The sequence below is a fragment of the Cetorhinus maximus genome, chromosome 12, assembly GCF_964194155.1.
Source record: "Cetorhinus maximus chromosome 12, sCetMax3.hap1.1, whole genome shotgun sequence".
NCBI lineage: Eukaryota > Metazoa > Chordata > Chondrichthyes > Lamniformes > Cetorhinidae > Cetorhinus > Cetorhinus maximus.
The window spans coordinates 5907278-5922913 of NC_135890.1; the positions used below are offsets into that span (position 1 = coordinate 5907278).

At 41.5% G+C, this 15636-nt stretch overlaps 1 protein-coding gene across 1 annotated transcript in view; it reads right to left on the reverse strand.

Moving 5' to 3' along the window:
- Positions 1-15636, reverse strand: part of mcm10 (minichromosome maintenance 10 replication initiation factor) — a 60185-nt gene that overhangs the window by 38164 nt on the left and 6385 nt on the right. Inside the window, exons 4-10 of the mRNA XM_078552941.1 lie at positions 15269-15394; positions 13802-13942; positions 10291-10483; positions 9059-9224; positions 7191-7358; positions 6665-6781; positions 613-809 (exon numbers count right to left, since the gene is read on the reverse strand). Coding sequence (XP_078409067.1) covers positions 613-809; positions 6665-6781; positions 7191-7358; positions 9059-9224; positions 10291-10483; positions 13802-13942; positions 15269-15394 — 1108 coding nt within the window. The remainder of the gene's footprint in view (positions 1-612; positions 810-6664; positions 6782-7190; positions 7359-9058; positions 9225-10290; positions 10484-13801; positions 13943-15268; positions 15395-15636) is intronic.

Below are 15636 nucleotides of genomic sequence, written 5' to 3' on the forward strand. Positions count from 1 at the left end.
ATCTTAGTAAGTCACAGAAGAATTTCCCAGTTGTTCCTGGAGTGGCTGCAACAACACCTTGCATTTGTGTAGCACCTTTAACATAGTAAACCACTCCAAGGCACTTCATTGGAGCATTATGAAACAGAATTTGACATCAAATCACATCAGGAGATATTGCATAAAGGCAAAATACTGCGGATGCTGGAAATCTGAAACAAAAACAAAAACAAAAATAGCTGGAAAAACTCAGCAGGTCTGACAGCATCTGCGGAGAGGAACACAGTTAACGTTTCGAGCCCGTATGACTCTTCATCAGAACTACTAAGGAGATATTGCATGCCGTTTTCTCATCTATTTTTGGGGTGGATTGGCTGGTTTGGGAAGAATAGCAATTGTGTAATTGGTTGTACAGCATATTGATGGGACAGACTTGATGCTCTTCTCTCACCCTTTTTTACATGTATTTGTTCTCTCCACTGCACCATATATCAGTCGAATCAACTCGTGTATGGGAAATAGCTCACGCTGTGCTAGATCTGGTTTAAGAATTTATCGAGGGAAAGATAAATCATAGTTCAAACAAATATTCCATTTAGTAATCAACAGAAACTGTGCTAGGTAGTTTCTTACACTGAAGCTGCGTATGATGCTGATGACACTCCTCCATAGTGGAATCCTTGCTGGCACAATCTCGCTTTCAGACTGCCACCCTTGCCTTGCATTTTATTTGGAGCACGGCCAGAGAAGCTGGATTGCAAGTCAGCTCGCTTGGCACTAAGCTTTTTGTACTGGGCTTTGACATGGTACTCACAGTATTCACAGTCCATCTGAAAACAAAGGAGGTACGTAGAAAGTTAGTGTAAAAAGGTGAAGTGCAGGTTAAGCCTATTTCAATACCAGCTAATGACCCATTTACAGACACAGAGAGGAAAATCTGCAACTAGAAATTGGGAACTAGCACTGCTTGTTTAAATTCCCTCAATCCAAGTCTGCTTCAAAATGTGGTCCTTGTTAAAATCGTTAAATTTTGACAACCAATATGAAATTGCAGCATCCGTTGGCATAAGGTAGAATCTAAAACACTTTTCCAACTTTCAATATAAGAAACACTAATGACTCCATTTATGTGTTGCTTACAATTATCTTTCTTCCAGCAAACGCAAATCCTTCCACCGCTGTACACTAGATTAGCAAAAGCTTAAACAATTCAACCCGACAATCAAGAATAAAAATTAAAATCTCGTCAGCTCAGATGAATCGACTATCACAGCTGTGAAGAGTTCCACTTTAAAGAAAGGACTCGAATTTATATAGCAACTTTGACAACCTCAGAATATCCCAAGATGCTCTACAGCAAATGAAAGTGAGCCACTGTTGTAAAGTAGGAAATGCAGCAGCCAATTTGCATACAGAATGCTTCCACAAGCCGCAATGTAACAATGACCAGACAATCTGTTTTTGTTAAGTTAATTGAGGGATAAATATTGGCCAGGGCACTGGGGATAAACTTCCCTGATCTTCTTCAGAATAGTGCCATGGGATTTTTTTACGCCTGCCTGATAGGGAAGGCAAGGCCTCGGTTTAACATTGTATCTGAAAGGTGTCACTTGTGACAGTGCAGCACTCCCTCAGTACTGTGTTGGAATGCCAAGCATACACTTTGCACTTCAGTCCTTTAGTGTGGCTTCTTACAATCTAAGCTGGTGTTAACACTGGACAAGTCAGTTTCCAGAGTGAAACCTGGCTTGATAGATCCTAACTTTATTTTTTTTGAAACTGTGGAAGAAAATTACTGAACAAATTCACAGGAGTCTGCAGACAAAGAATAATACATGTATTAAACAAGAAAAATTAACTATATTACACCAGACAAAAAGATCGAAAAGATCTCAATGCAATACAGTAAAACAATCAAGTCAGAGGGTGTACAGCTGCAATAAGCTTCAAGGAAGTAAGGCAAGGCTGGATGGCCTCTACTTTAATGCCAGGAGTATTACAGGTAAAACAGATGAGTTAAGGGTGAGGATTGACACGTGGAATTGTGATATAGTAGCCATCACTGAGACATGGTTGAGGGAAGGGCAAGATTGGCAGCTCAACATTCCGGGATATAGAATCTTCAGGCGAGACAGGGAAGGAGTAAAAGAGGAGGAGGCGTTGCATTATTAGTTAAGGAGTCAGTTACTGCAGTAAGGAGAGATGATATCTTGGAGGGGGCATCGAATTAAGCTTTGTGGGTAGAGATTAGGAATAAAAAAGGGGGAACCACATTATGTGGTTTGTGAGGAATGTGTTTATTATAGACCCCCAGATAGTCAGCGGGAAATTGAGGAGCAAATATGTGCACAATTTGTGGAGGTGTGAAAAAACAATAACAATAGGGTATATTATATTAGGTGATTTCAACTTTCCCAACATTAATTGGGATAGACATAGTGTTAAGGGCTTGGATGGAGTGGATTTCTTGAAATGTGTACAGGAGAACATTTTAGGTCAATATGTAGAGGGTCCAACAAGGGATGGCGCATTGCTGGACCTAATTCTGGGGAATGAAGCCGGACAGGTAGCTGGGGTGGTGGTGGGTGAGCATTTTAGCGATAGCGACCACAACATGGTACAGTTTAAGTTTGTTATGGACAAAGAAATCGACAAGTTGCAAAAAAATGTTTTGGACTGGGGGAGAGCGGATTTGAGTAAAATAAGGCAGGATCTGGCCAAGGTAGACTGGGAACAGTTACTTGTGGGGAAATCTACAGAGGAGCAGTGGAGGGGTGTTCAAAAAGGAAATGGGGAGGGTACAGGCTCAACATGTTCCCTCTAGGGTGATAGGAAGGAGGATACGATGAGAAGGAAAAGAGAGGCTTTTAGCAGGTACAAGGGAAGCAAATCAGCAGAGGCATTAGTGGAGTACAGACAGTGCAGGGTGGAGCTTAAGAAAGCAATTAAGAGAGCAAAGAGGGGATATGAGAAAGCCCTAGCTGGTAAAAGTAGGGAAAATCCCAAGATATTCTATAAGTATATCAATGGGAAGAGGATAACCAGAGAAATAGTAAGGCGCATAAGAGACCAAGAGGGCAATCTATGGGTGGAGCCAGAGGACATCGCTAGAGTGTTGAATTAATACTTCACGCCCGTCTTCACCCAAGAGAATGAGGATGAAGGTATCGAACTTGGGGAGAGAGGCTGAGACGTTCTTAAGCAAATTGATATAGGGAGTGACAAGGTACTGGAGGTGTTGGCAGGCTTAGAAGTGGGCAAATCTCCAGATCCGGATGATTTGTGTCCCAGACTGATGAGGGAGACAAGGGAGGAGATCGCAGGGACTCTGACCCGAATTTTTAATTCCTCACTGGCCACGGGGGAGGTGCCAGAGGACTGGAGAACAGCTAATGTGGTTCCGCTATTTAAGAAGGGTTGTAGAGATAAGCCAGGGAACTACAGGCCAGTGAGTCTCACGTCAGTGGTAGGGAAACTATTGGAGAAAGTTCTGAAGGAGAGTATCTATCTCCACTTGGAGAGGCAAGGTTTGATCAGGGATAGTCAGCATGGCTTTGTCAGAGGGAGGTCATGCCTAACAAATTTGATTGAATTTTTTGAGGTGACCAGGTGTGTAGATGAGGGTAGTGCAGTTGATGTAGTTTATATGGATTTCATTAAAGCCTTTGACAAGGTCCCACATGGGAGACTTATAAAGAAGTATTGAGGCATAGATTACAAAAGTAGGGAGGTCATGTTGGAGTTGTATAGAACCTTAGTGAGGCCACAGCTGGAGTACTGTGTGCAGTTCTGGTCACCACATTATAGGAAGGATGTGATTGCACTGGAGGCACATGTGGTACAGGGTAATTTGATAAGGTGGATTCAAAATTGGCTTAGTTGTAGAAGAAAGAGGGTGATGACAGAAAGATGCGTTAGTGACTGGAAGCCAGTGTCCAGTGGCGTAACACAGGGATCTGTGCTCGGCCCCCTATTTGTCATTTACATAAACGACATAGATGACTATGTTGGGGGTAGGATTAGTAAGTTTGCGGATGACACAAAGATTGGCCGGGTGGTTAACAGTGTGGTTGAGTGTCTTGGGCTGCAGGAAGATCTAGACGGGATGGTCAAATGGGCAGATAAGTGGCAGATGGAATTTAATCCTGAAAAGTGTGAGGTGATACATTTTGGAAGAAGTAATTTGACAAGGAAGTATTCAATAAACGGCATGGCACTAGGAAGTTCTGAGGAACAAAGGGACCTTGGCGTGTGTGTCCATAGACCTCTGAAGGCAGAGGGGCACGTTAGTGGGGTGGTGAAAAAGGCATATGGGACACTTGCCTTTATCAATCGAGGCATAGATTACAAAAGTAGGGAGGTCATGTTGGAGTTGTATAGAACCTTAGTGAGGCCACAACTGGAGTACTGTGTGCAGTTCTGGTCACCACATTAAAGGAAGGATGTGATTGCACTGGAGGGGGTGCAGAGGAGATTCACCAGGATATTGCCTGAGATGAAACATTTAAGTTATGAAGAGAGGTTGGATAGACTTGGGTTGTTCTTGTTGGAGCAGAGAAGACTGAGGGGCAACCTGATCGATGTGTACAAGATTATGGGGCATGGACAGGGTGGATAGGGAGCAGCTGTTCCCCTTAGTTGTAGGGTCAGTCATGAGGGGGCATAAGTTCAAGGTGAGGGGCAGGAGGTTTAGGGGGATGTGAGGAAAAACTTTTTTACCCAGAGGGTAGTGACGGTCTGGAATGCGCTGCCTGGAAGGGTGGTGGAGGCGGGTTGCCTCACATCCTTTGAAAAGTACCTGGATGAGCACTTGGCACGTCATAACATTCAAGGCTATGGGTCAAGTGCTGGTAAATGGGATTAGGTAGGTAGGTCAGGTGTTTCTCACGTGTCGGTGCAGACTCGATGGGCCGAAGGGTCTCTTCTGCACTGTGATTCAAACACAAGAATATGATTCAAATATTCATTATTCCTTCACCCCAGCTATATTTTTACAGACACGGATAAATTTGGAAAGATAAAACAATTTACTGTATTTATCTTATACTCTAATATTCAGGGTATGCAGAAAATATGAATTAACACGAGAACTGTGGTCAGACATACCACACTCCAAAGTAAATGACAGATGCAACCAAAGCACATTCTATAGATTTCTCAACAATCTACCCGGAAGCTGTCACACCATGAGCCAACTGGTCTCACTGAAACTCTGTCTTTCTCACGAGGGTTTCCAATCTTCACGAACAAAGAACTCGTCTTGGAATTCTCTCCAAATGTCACTCCACTCGGTTGGCTTCAACAAGGATCCAACTCCAGGGTTTCAATCTCACCTTCCGACGTTCCGTTTCTCCTGGATCTCCGAGTACACTCAAGCTTCACTTTCCAAGACAAATTTCAGATTTTTGGCCATGCCATGCAGAACACCACTGTTCCAAAGGGATACCTCTGCCCTTACGGCCTGCAGCACGGAGTCACCAACTCTCGGCTCACCTCTCGGATCTTCTGGGCTTCTCTCAAGTCCCTTTGCTTCAAGTCTGCTCCTCGTAGCTCTCTCTTTAACTTTGAGCCGTTTTCTCTGCTCCTGTCGTTTGTCTTGACTTAATGGGATCTATCTCTGAACCCCGTCTTTGTCCCTGCCTGGGATCTTCTTCTGGGACCTCTTTCTGTCCCACTCCTTGATTTGAAACCTTATTGGTTTGGTGCCTTCTCCCTGTATCCTGCTCCTTGGGACACCTCTTCAATGGTGCTCCGGTTCCAGGTCACCTGAGCTGCTTTTCGTGCCGTTTCACTTTCCTTTCTTCCTTTTCTTCTACTCAGGTGCGCAGGGCCGGTTCCCAGCTAAAGCATGTAAAAAATCTCCAACTGCGCATGTGCGGCCTTTTCCCGGCTGGCACATGTGCAAAAGGCCCTAAGCTCTGACCTCTGACTGCTGATTTAAAAGCTAAGTATTGCATTTCATCACAGGCTTGAGTCCACAACCTTCCGGCTTAGAGCTGAGAGCGCTCCCAACTGAGCCGTGGCTAACATTTTAGGACAGATTAGTAAATCATTAAAATGCACATGATTGGAAACCAAGGAAATGCAAACAAATACACGTTTAAAAGTTCTCAAAAATATAACTACATCAGATAAGACGAAGGGTTCAATAATGTCACCAGAATTCAGATCCCCAGTCTTGCTCAATAATACTTTTGCTGCCTCTTAAATGTGAGCAGGCAATTATGAGACTAGTCATAAACACATAATAGCGTCAACAGTTCTCGCTGCAGCCCAGATTGTCACAAAAAGCTTAACCTTCACTTCTCTGGTTAACTCCAATTCAAACAAAGTGAGTAACCACATCACTGAAACATTGCAAATTTTTCCTCCCTCCATCACATGCGTCTCCTTGGTTTACAAATGTGAAAAAAAACTAGATAACTCCACATCCCATCAGGCAAATTTATCTGATGATGGAGACAGGTTGAATGCACCACCTGGTCTCTTCATATTATCAGAACAAAGGGTACTCCTGCTTATCTCAACTCCAAGCTACATAAACATTGTTAAAATCAAGAGGTCCATTTGAATGAAAGACACTTTGATATACAGACTAGAGGAACGACTCCAAGTGAAAACTGGCTATGTATTTTAGGCATTAATTATCGGCCAATCAATTCTATTTTACCAAAAACGGTCTCACCAAGTTTATTATCTGGGTACAGGGATCTCCATTCTTCTTTCTAGCTCGGCAGGTTCCCATGTCTAGGGCTTCACCCATGATCAGGATCTTCTGCGGGTGATCGACAGACAGACAAACCTGCATCAACAAACGGAAAAAAGGTGAAGCCACTGAGCTGCACAAATTACCGGAGCTGCTCATAAATCATTACGCCACTGGGCCTCCTGATGGCCTGACCAAACAAAACAATCTCGGTAGAAAAGATTTAAATTCTGCAAACTTAATACCTGCATTTCCTATCACAGTCCCACTGGCTGTTGGAGTAACTATCAATACTACTGGGTGCCTCTCCAACAAATACCAAAAGATAATGTTTTATGTAATTTATTAATGTTTATTCTTTTTCAAGAAAAAAATCTTTCCTAATGAGCTTGGACCCTCAATGAAGTGTTTAAAATCAGGCTTAATGGCATCAAAAACATCGTAAAAAGGCAGAATTGCCTTTCATTCTAAGTTTATTTCATTGAGGAAAGTTCCATTCACCCACCTCATCCGATCCATCCCTTGATTTCATAGGATTGGCATTCAGTAGCCCAATAACAGTCCCAGTCTCTGTTTTCCAATGCTCTTTGTGGACATTCCCGAAGAGGAAGAGGGACAAATTCAAGTTGCTGCTACGCAGGTCACTTAAGTGCCAGATACTGAATGTTTTACCCTGGAAACACAAACATTCTATTTCAATATTACTGCAAAAATATAACTTAAGGTGTATGGGAGCTAGTTACACATACACAAAAAAAAATGTACATCAGGTGGTGCAGTGACTTAACCCATCACCTCTCAGAGTCCAGTGTTAAATATATCTGGACAGCCTCAAATCATTTCCTCCTCATGAGCCCACAGTTTAAAACTAGCACCAAATAATAATCCTAGCTGGACTAGCCAGAGAAGTTGCAGTTATATGAAACAGAAAAATTCATATTATTTCTAAGGATGTGATTCTAAAGTTGTTGTTAGGACAGTCTGTAGCTGGCAGCACTATACCTCCTGGGAGTGCTCAACTTTAATGAAAAAAAGGCTTGCTTGCCTTTCATGACCTTAGGTTATCCCAAAGAGTTTTAGAGGTAGTGAAATGCTTTTGAAGTGTATTCACTGTAGGTAATAAAGGAAACGTGGCAGACAATTTGCATACAGCTAACTCCCACAACGAGCAATGTGATAATAACCAGATAATCTGTTTTTAGTGCTGTTCTTTGGGGAAAAGTGCTGGACAGGATACAGAGAATTCATTCCGCTCGTCTTCAAAATAGCGACATGGGATCTTTTACACCCACCTGAGAGGGCATGTGAAAGACAGCACTTCTGACAATGGAGCTTAGACTATGTGAAGTTCCTGCTGACAAAAGATGGCCAAAACAGGTATATGAAGAAAAGGATAATAGAGCTATGTGAAGAACAGGCCCATGGGATAATTTTAGATCGCAAGACATAAAAGGCTGAATGGCTTTGCTCTTTGTTTTATACTTCTATGGTTTTAAGTGAGGGAAGACTAGTAACTCATGAATGAAAATGTCGTAAGATGTAAATATCTTCCTACGTTGTAGAATTATTATTCTAGTTATTATTCTGTTCCATTCTACACCAAATTGAGATAACTGGTGCAAACAGTACATTTTTAAACCAATAGTAGTTCTTTTCCCTTCACTGGTGTTTCTCTCTCTATTCTGAAGGCATTGGGGTGCACTTTCATAGTAGGCACTCATCCTTCAATATCCATAGAAGTGACCAATAGTGGCCTTATCATCACCTAATTTTGCCTTGCAACAACATTACCAGTCATTCAGTCAATCCTGCACTCTGCCCTGTCACAGGCCTCTCCTTTAGTTTATTTTCTGACCTCACCCCATTCACCCTTTCTCTGGCTCTATACTTGCTGAATAGCTGTTCCTCTTCCAGTTTTGATGAAAGGTTATCGATCTGTAACATGAATTCTGTTTCTCTACAGATGTGGTTGACATAGTCAGTGTTTCCAGCAGTTTCTGTTATTATTTGACCATTATTTATGTCAGCTTTCAGAGAGAGCAGCTGTAAGCGAATGCACTGTGGGCTAATTTGCGGCTTAAGCTAATCCTTGCTTCAAGGACTGTCCGCACATGTGCACGTTCAGCTGGAGTTACTGGGCAGTGATAACTCCAGCTTATCCCCTAATACAGGGTGTTGAATCAAACTGTAGTGCTGTGTTGCAGTTCTGGCCGAGGGCAGTTAACTACTATAACATCTTAGATTTGGTGTTTCCATTAATAATTAAAATTTGAATAGAAGAATTATGCTTAATGAAATCAATAACATGTAAGCACATCAAGGAAAGTTAGAGATATCTTCAAATACTGATTAATCTTCAGATATTGTACATACATTGTTAGAGCTCTGAGGTGTAACCTTCTTAATGACAACCGCGAATGTAACCCAGTCTGCGTCCTCCAGGTTTTCATTTGCAAGTTTTGAACGCAGCTGGGAGAGACGGATCAACTTTCGACCATGCATCTTTCGCTCCATCTCTGTTGATGAAACTACCGGGTTCCTGGTGAGATGAAAACGTTTACAGTTTAAATTGAAAGTAATTCTCGATGGCTCGATTTGTTTAAATGAAGCATATTAATAAAGGTTACAATAACCAAGACATTTTGACACATTACCAACGCCTTTTGGAAACCCTTTTCTCTTTTAATTGGAATGGCACAGGACATGGATGTCCCTACAGCCAGTATCAATTTCTAATTGCAATCGATGCAATGATGGTGCATTTCTGCTACTTCACTGATCCTGCTACCTACTTCCATCATGTCAACTACATGTCAAACTGATCTGTTAAATGTGAAGTACACTGGAATGTTCCGAGGGTGCGACAAGGCACCGTATAATGCAAGCTCTTTTTCTAGTGAATAGTGCTCCATCTAGTGACTGTGTGAAGGGCTGGCAAAACTCATTTAATAAACAAAACGGGCAGTGCAATTTAACACACAACCTTCTAGAAAAGGGAAGTAAAACAGAAAATGCTGGAAACACTCAGCAGGTCAGTCAGAGCCTGTGAAGAGAACAGATGCTGGCTCATTGTCTGTATACTCCTAGCATTTTCTGTTTTTGTCTCAGATGTCCAGTACTTGCTGAGTTTTCTTTAGATAGTTTGTTCCACCCAATGCCCCAAAAATGATTGGGTCACTGTACAAGTTTTCTACAATGGAAGTACCATGATTTGCATTCCAATTGTCTAAATTTGAGTTTTCACCAGACAAAGCTTTGTGCTAGATATTGCCTTGGGCCAACCTCCCCGCCTGGCACAATTCAAGCAGGGTTGAGAAATACGCCCCCATTTATAAAGAGGGAAACAAATCAAAACACCTTTCCGTTTACGGATGGGCGGTGAGAGGCAAAATTAGTGCTGTTTAAATTAAACCCCCTGCTGTCCGTAGCAATACAAAAATGTTGGGAAATGTGTATTTATTATGTTACCTCAAATGACGCAGAGTCAAACGTAACCAGCTAAGAAACACGACTAATCTTTCAGCAGCAGAGAAACCTAATTGAAGAAAGGATGATATCTAATATTTTAAAAAGAAAACACATTGCACAGAAATCAACTACTGTACCTCAGCCTCAAGCCGGAGAATTTATCCACGGCTATGTTAGAATTTGTAGCTCTCGAAGTTCCTGGCCTTTCATAATCTTCTGCCATTACAGGAAGTTTCTGATGTATCGTGTTAGGTTTGTTGCTGGTTTTCAGAGGCTGAAGTAGCTGCTTATTTCCAGGTTGTATTTGGGTGGGACTTTTTCTCTCTGTGACTAAGGAAAAATATTCACAAATGTAATCTTACTGGTCTCTTGCTATTAATATAGTAAAACAGTAGACACAAAATGTGCAATTTTTGAAGTGGATTACTTGAGTCTCAAAGGCAGTCACTCCTTCCACTGACAGTGAGGGCTCAGCACCCCCTCCACAATATTATTTCTTGTCTTGGAGTTTCCCATTCAACAGGTTATGCATTGACCGAGCTCTTCTCCCCTCAAAAGGTTCTTTATCCGCCCTTATCAAAGGAGTCCCTCTCTCTCTCCTCCTACCAAATAGGGTACCTCTCTCTTTCTCAGTTTCCCACAGGTTCTTGCTTTCTCTATTTCTTTCCCCATCCTCAAGAGGATGTTTCTCCCTCTCCTACCTGCCCTTTCCCCAAAAGCGATACATATTTTTGATCTCCATCCCATAGGCCGTAACACAGCTAAAATATAGGCTCAAATTTTCTAGGGGGTAGGCGCATCAATGGAGCAAAGACTTAAACTACATTATCTGATTGTATTTAAACGAGGTGTTAAAATTTTTATGTTGGATAATCCCAAGTACTATACTTGTATTGCATGAATATCTACACAAGACATGAAATGTTAAATCCATAGTCGGGCAGTAAACATTAAATGTTATAGTGAATATTGCTATACCATTTCAAAATGCCGTATAACATACGATACCATACTGAACAGCTAATGTGCAGTATAGCACTAAGCATTATAGAAAGCACTACATTAAACAGTATTATACCAAATCATATCCATAGAGGTATGCTGAACCTGCTTAGATTACTATATTAAATACATCTATAAGATATTATAGCAAATACTATAAATGAACCACCACATTATGATATATACCCATACATTAAACACATACAGCACCTCGCTACAATGCTAATACAATAATAGACTGAAGTGCCCATTATATAGCACTGCATAACGTATAACAAATGCGTATATCACATTCCTCATTTCATTTAATTTTAACATAACAATATATTTTATTAAATTAAGAAACATAGTGTAAGAAATAATGAGATTATCTGGAGAACAATCGCAGACCTGCAGATTGTACACTTGTGCCCAATTCCATTTTGTCATCCAACTTTGTTTTCAAAGTTTCCATTTGGTGATTAACATTGAGGCTCACCCACAAGCACTGGTGTTGCTATTCATCATCTAATATTACGTGCATGAGAATCGGAGGCAGCGACTTATATAAGTTGGATAGGTTTTGAACTGCTATTCTAGGTTTAAAAGAAAATTATCTGCCAAGGCTTGAATGATAAGCTACTGAAATGTATGAGGAAATAGTAACTTCACAAAAATAATAAAAAGATCAAAAAGGAACTGAAGAGAACAGGTTGTAGTGTTACACAGCTAGTAGAAATGAGCCAGCCTTCTGATTTCTTGCTGTTGATCATAGTAAATTGCTTTTCACGTATTTAAAATGTGTCCAAATGGTTCCAAAATGACACATAATTTGCCGATTAATAACAATGAGAGCTAAAGCTATTGTTGCTCTCAACTATAGGGCAAATTTTGAATAGCTAGTTAAATTAGTAACTATTTTGCATCCTAAAAAGATCTATACAACCCTGTATTTTGTTCCTTGAAAGATAATTAACCATGTTCCATGAGGGACCAAAGGCATTTTTCTCCTTTGAAGAGAGATAAGTGGCTATGTAGTTTGAGGGACACCGCTCCACATCAAGCCTGAAGCAAGGTAGGGAGGCAGGCCTCCATTAACTACCACAGTCAGTAACTCAGGCCATTGGTGTTATTCTGCTCCACACTCTAGCCAACTGAGCTAACCAACACCTTGTCCTTGAAAAACAATACAAAAATAATTAACCCCAAATACTTCACTTTGTGAGATTTCCAGGGCAAAGTAAATACCCAGACACCTATTCGGCCACATATATATTTTTTCATTCATTCACAGGATGTGGGCTTCGCTAGCATTTATTGCCCACCTCTAGTTGCTCTTGAGAAGGTGGCGGTGAGCTGCCTTCTTGAACCGCTGCAGTCCCTATGGTGTAGCTACACCCACAGTGCTGTTAGGGAGGGAGCTCCAGTATTTTGACCCCTTTGCCTCAGTTTGGGTCATTAGTGAGATGTACAAAATATGTTCCATCAAGAATGAAGAAAACATCAAACTGACAACTATATTCTGGTTTGCACTGGGTTTTGTTCAAACATACGAAGACCTCTGCTGCTGACAGGGTTAAAAGAGACAGTTTACAGGGTGTAATAAACGTCTTGCACAAGACTTTGGCAAAAGGACATTTTAGAAACTGTGTTCGGTTTTGGTCCCTTCATATGGTGTGTGATACAGAGACCATTAAAAAGCATCAGAAGAGGAGAGCTGTCAGAATGTTTTCAGCTTAAAAAGTTGAGACTCTTCACTTTAAAACTGCACAGACTTAAGGGCGATTTGATAAGAGTTGTATAAAATAATTGGGAGGTCTTATGGTGCAGTGGGTTGTGTCCCTGCCTCTGAGGCAGAAGCTCCCGGTTCGAGTCCCACTCTAGGGCTAGATGGCCAAGGAAAGTGGATTCATAACGCGGTCAGTGTCAACCTGCAAATATATGCCTATAGCAGGCGGTATAGAGTGGGAGAGATTGCTGGTCAGCCATGTGACAGAAAGGAAGTTGAAGCCTCTAAAATCATTATCCATACACAACAAGCATATAAAAGTGCATGTGCCACAGCAACTCGGACTCCCTCAGTGAACTGCAATACACCACTACCATCATATAAAATAATCAAAGGGCTAGATTGTGTTCCTATAGCTAGATCTCAATTTAATACACTGGGAATTACTTTAATATCATGGTCACAGGTCTAATTTATCAATGGGTTAGGGGGCTGCATGTTAGGTGGTTCTTTCCTTCTCAGTGGATAACTGACCGTGGGAACAAGTTGTCAGCTTGTGTTACCTCAGCAAACCCTCCAAAGAAAGAGAGCTGGCCCAGTTTGTGACTTGGGAGAGCCTTATAAAAGGTAAGTGAAATATATAAGGTACTATAGGCTTAGTCAATGCAGTCTCCTGAATTAGTTTTTAACTCTCTAAGCAGGGTTGGAGAGGGCTTTTTCCAGATTATTCATCTCTAACTTGCCTTGGGGGTTTTTAATCAGCTTTTTGCTTCTCCTGGTAATTAGAAGGTTGCTGGTGGTTAGTGGCTGCCTAACCATGGTGTTTCACATATCATGGGGCAGGCTTGATGGACCAGTTGGCTTTTTACCTGCCTGCCATTTTCAAACATTCGTAAATAAATACATTTTTAATAAGCAAGAAGCATTGGATCAATTACCTGCTGTTGGATTTGCAGGTTGCTGGGTCTTGCATAACTTGGTTTTCAAAAGGCTTGTTTTAGGATTGGAAGAGGGCATACGCAGAGCTTCCTGAAAAGATGGGCTTTCCATTATATTTTGTGGAGTACGTGTAGCTTTACCTGTTGAAAACACAACAGTTAAAATAAAAAAAAACTTAAAATTGAGAAAATAAAAGGAGCCTATTACTGGAACCGTGAGGGAAGTTATGAGACAAGAGTCACCGAGACACAATGCTATTCCTGACGACAGTCCAGATGGGCATTCCTCAGCAGAACAATTTCACCACCAATTGTGTGCACAAATGCAGCTTATACACACACACACACACACACACACACACATCAGAATGTCAACTATTCTAACTGCAGTGTATTGGTATGATACATTAATTCAGTGATAATTCCTGCTGTTACATCAACTTGTTCTGATTTGAACTGAAACTCCTGCACCATCTAAGCAAAGTCCGATTTCAGAAAAATGTTGAAATGATTTTGCTGCAACCTCTAAGTCACAGTATAAATTAAGCACGAACATTATAATAACTCATGACGGCTATAGGACTGAATTTTCTAATTGCCAAACAATACCAGGTAGCGGTGCACGGGCTCAGAATCAAGCCAGGCCAGTAGGTTTTGCTGCCAGCCATATACATCATATGAACATATGAAATAGGAGCAGAAGCCCCTCGAGCCTGCTCCTCCATTCAATAAGATCATGGCTGATCTGCTTGTGTTTCGAATTCCACATTTCCATCTTCCCTCAATAACCTTTGATTCCCTTTCCTAACAAGAACCTGTCTACCTCTGCCTTAAAAATATTCAATGACTCCGCCTCCACTGCCTTCTGAGGCAGAGGGTTCCATAGTTGCACAACCCTCTGAGAGAAAAAAATTTCTCCTCATCTTTGCCATAAAAGGGCAGCCCCTAATTTTAAACCAGTGCCCCCTAGTTCTGGGCTCACCCACAAGAGGAAACATCCTCCCCACGTCCACCTTGTCAAGCAAGGCCATTCAGGATCTTATATACTTCAATCAAATCACCCCTCACTCTTCTAAACTCCAGTGGAAACAAGCCCAGTCTGTCCAACAAATCCCACATGAAGGCTGCACTGTTTGTATCATGGGTCTATTTACAACAAAACAGCGTAACACGTAATATCAAACCTCCAGCTCAAAAGTAGTGCAAAATAGTACCAAAAAAGACAATTTGAAGCACTACCTGAAAAGATACTACAGTAAAGTTAAACAGCATCTTTGAGACATATACCAACTTCTGTGAACCGGGTTCTGGATGGCTACTTCTGGAATAAAGATACATCAGGTGCCCAGAACCTGAAATGCGTCAGTGCCACTCCACTCATAGTCAAGCTTCCTTTACAGGGACTACTCAGTAAATCACAGCGCGTTTCCTCAGCCTGCCAGTTTATGTCTACATATTAATCCATACCTGGCATTTTCAGCTTGTTTTCGGGTGAGCTCTTCCCAGAGCTAACGACGGATTTTGGACCATCTGCAACCTTTGCCAACTGTCTCTGTAATTTTTCCATCTGCTGCTTCATCTGTTCCAGTTTCGCTTTGGGGGGAAAAAAAGTACAAGGATACTTAGGGAGGCACCAAGTCTCTAACCACATAAAATTTAAATAGTATTCGATCTGCAAAGATGTGAGTGTTTCTGGGTTAATCTCCTCCATCTGCTCAATGCAAAGCAATTCCCATAAAGAAAGGCGAGAGTTCTTCTAATCCGTAGAAACGCTTTCCCATGACTATTCCTCACCAGTGACAGAAAATAAATGTAACTTCACAAATCTTAAACAC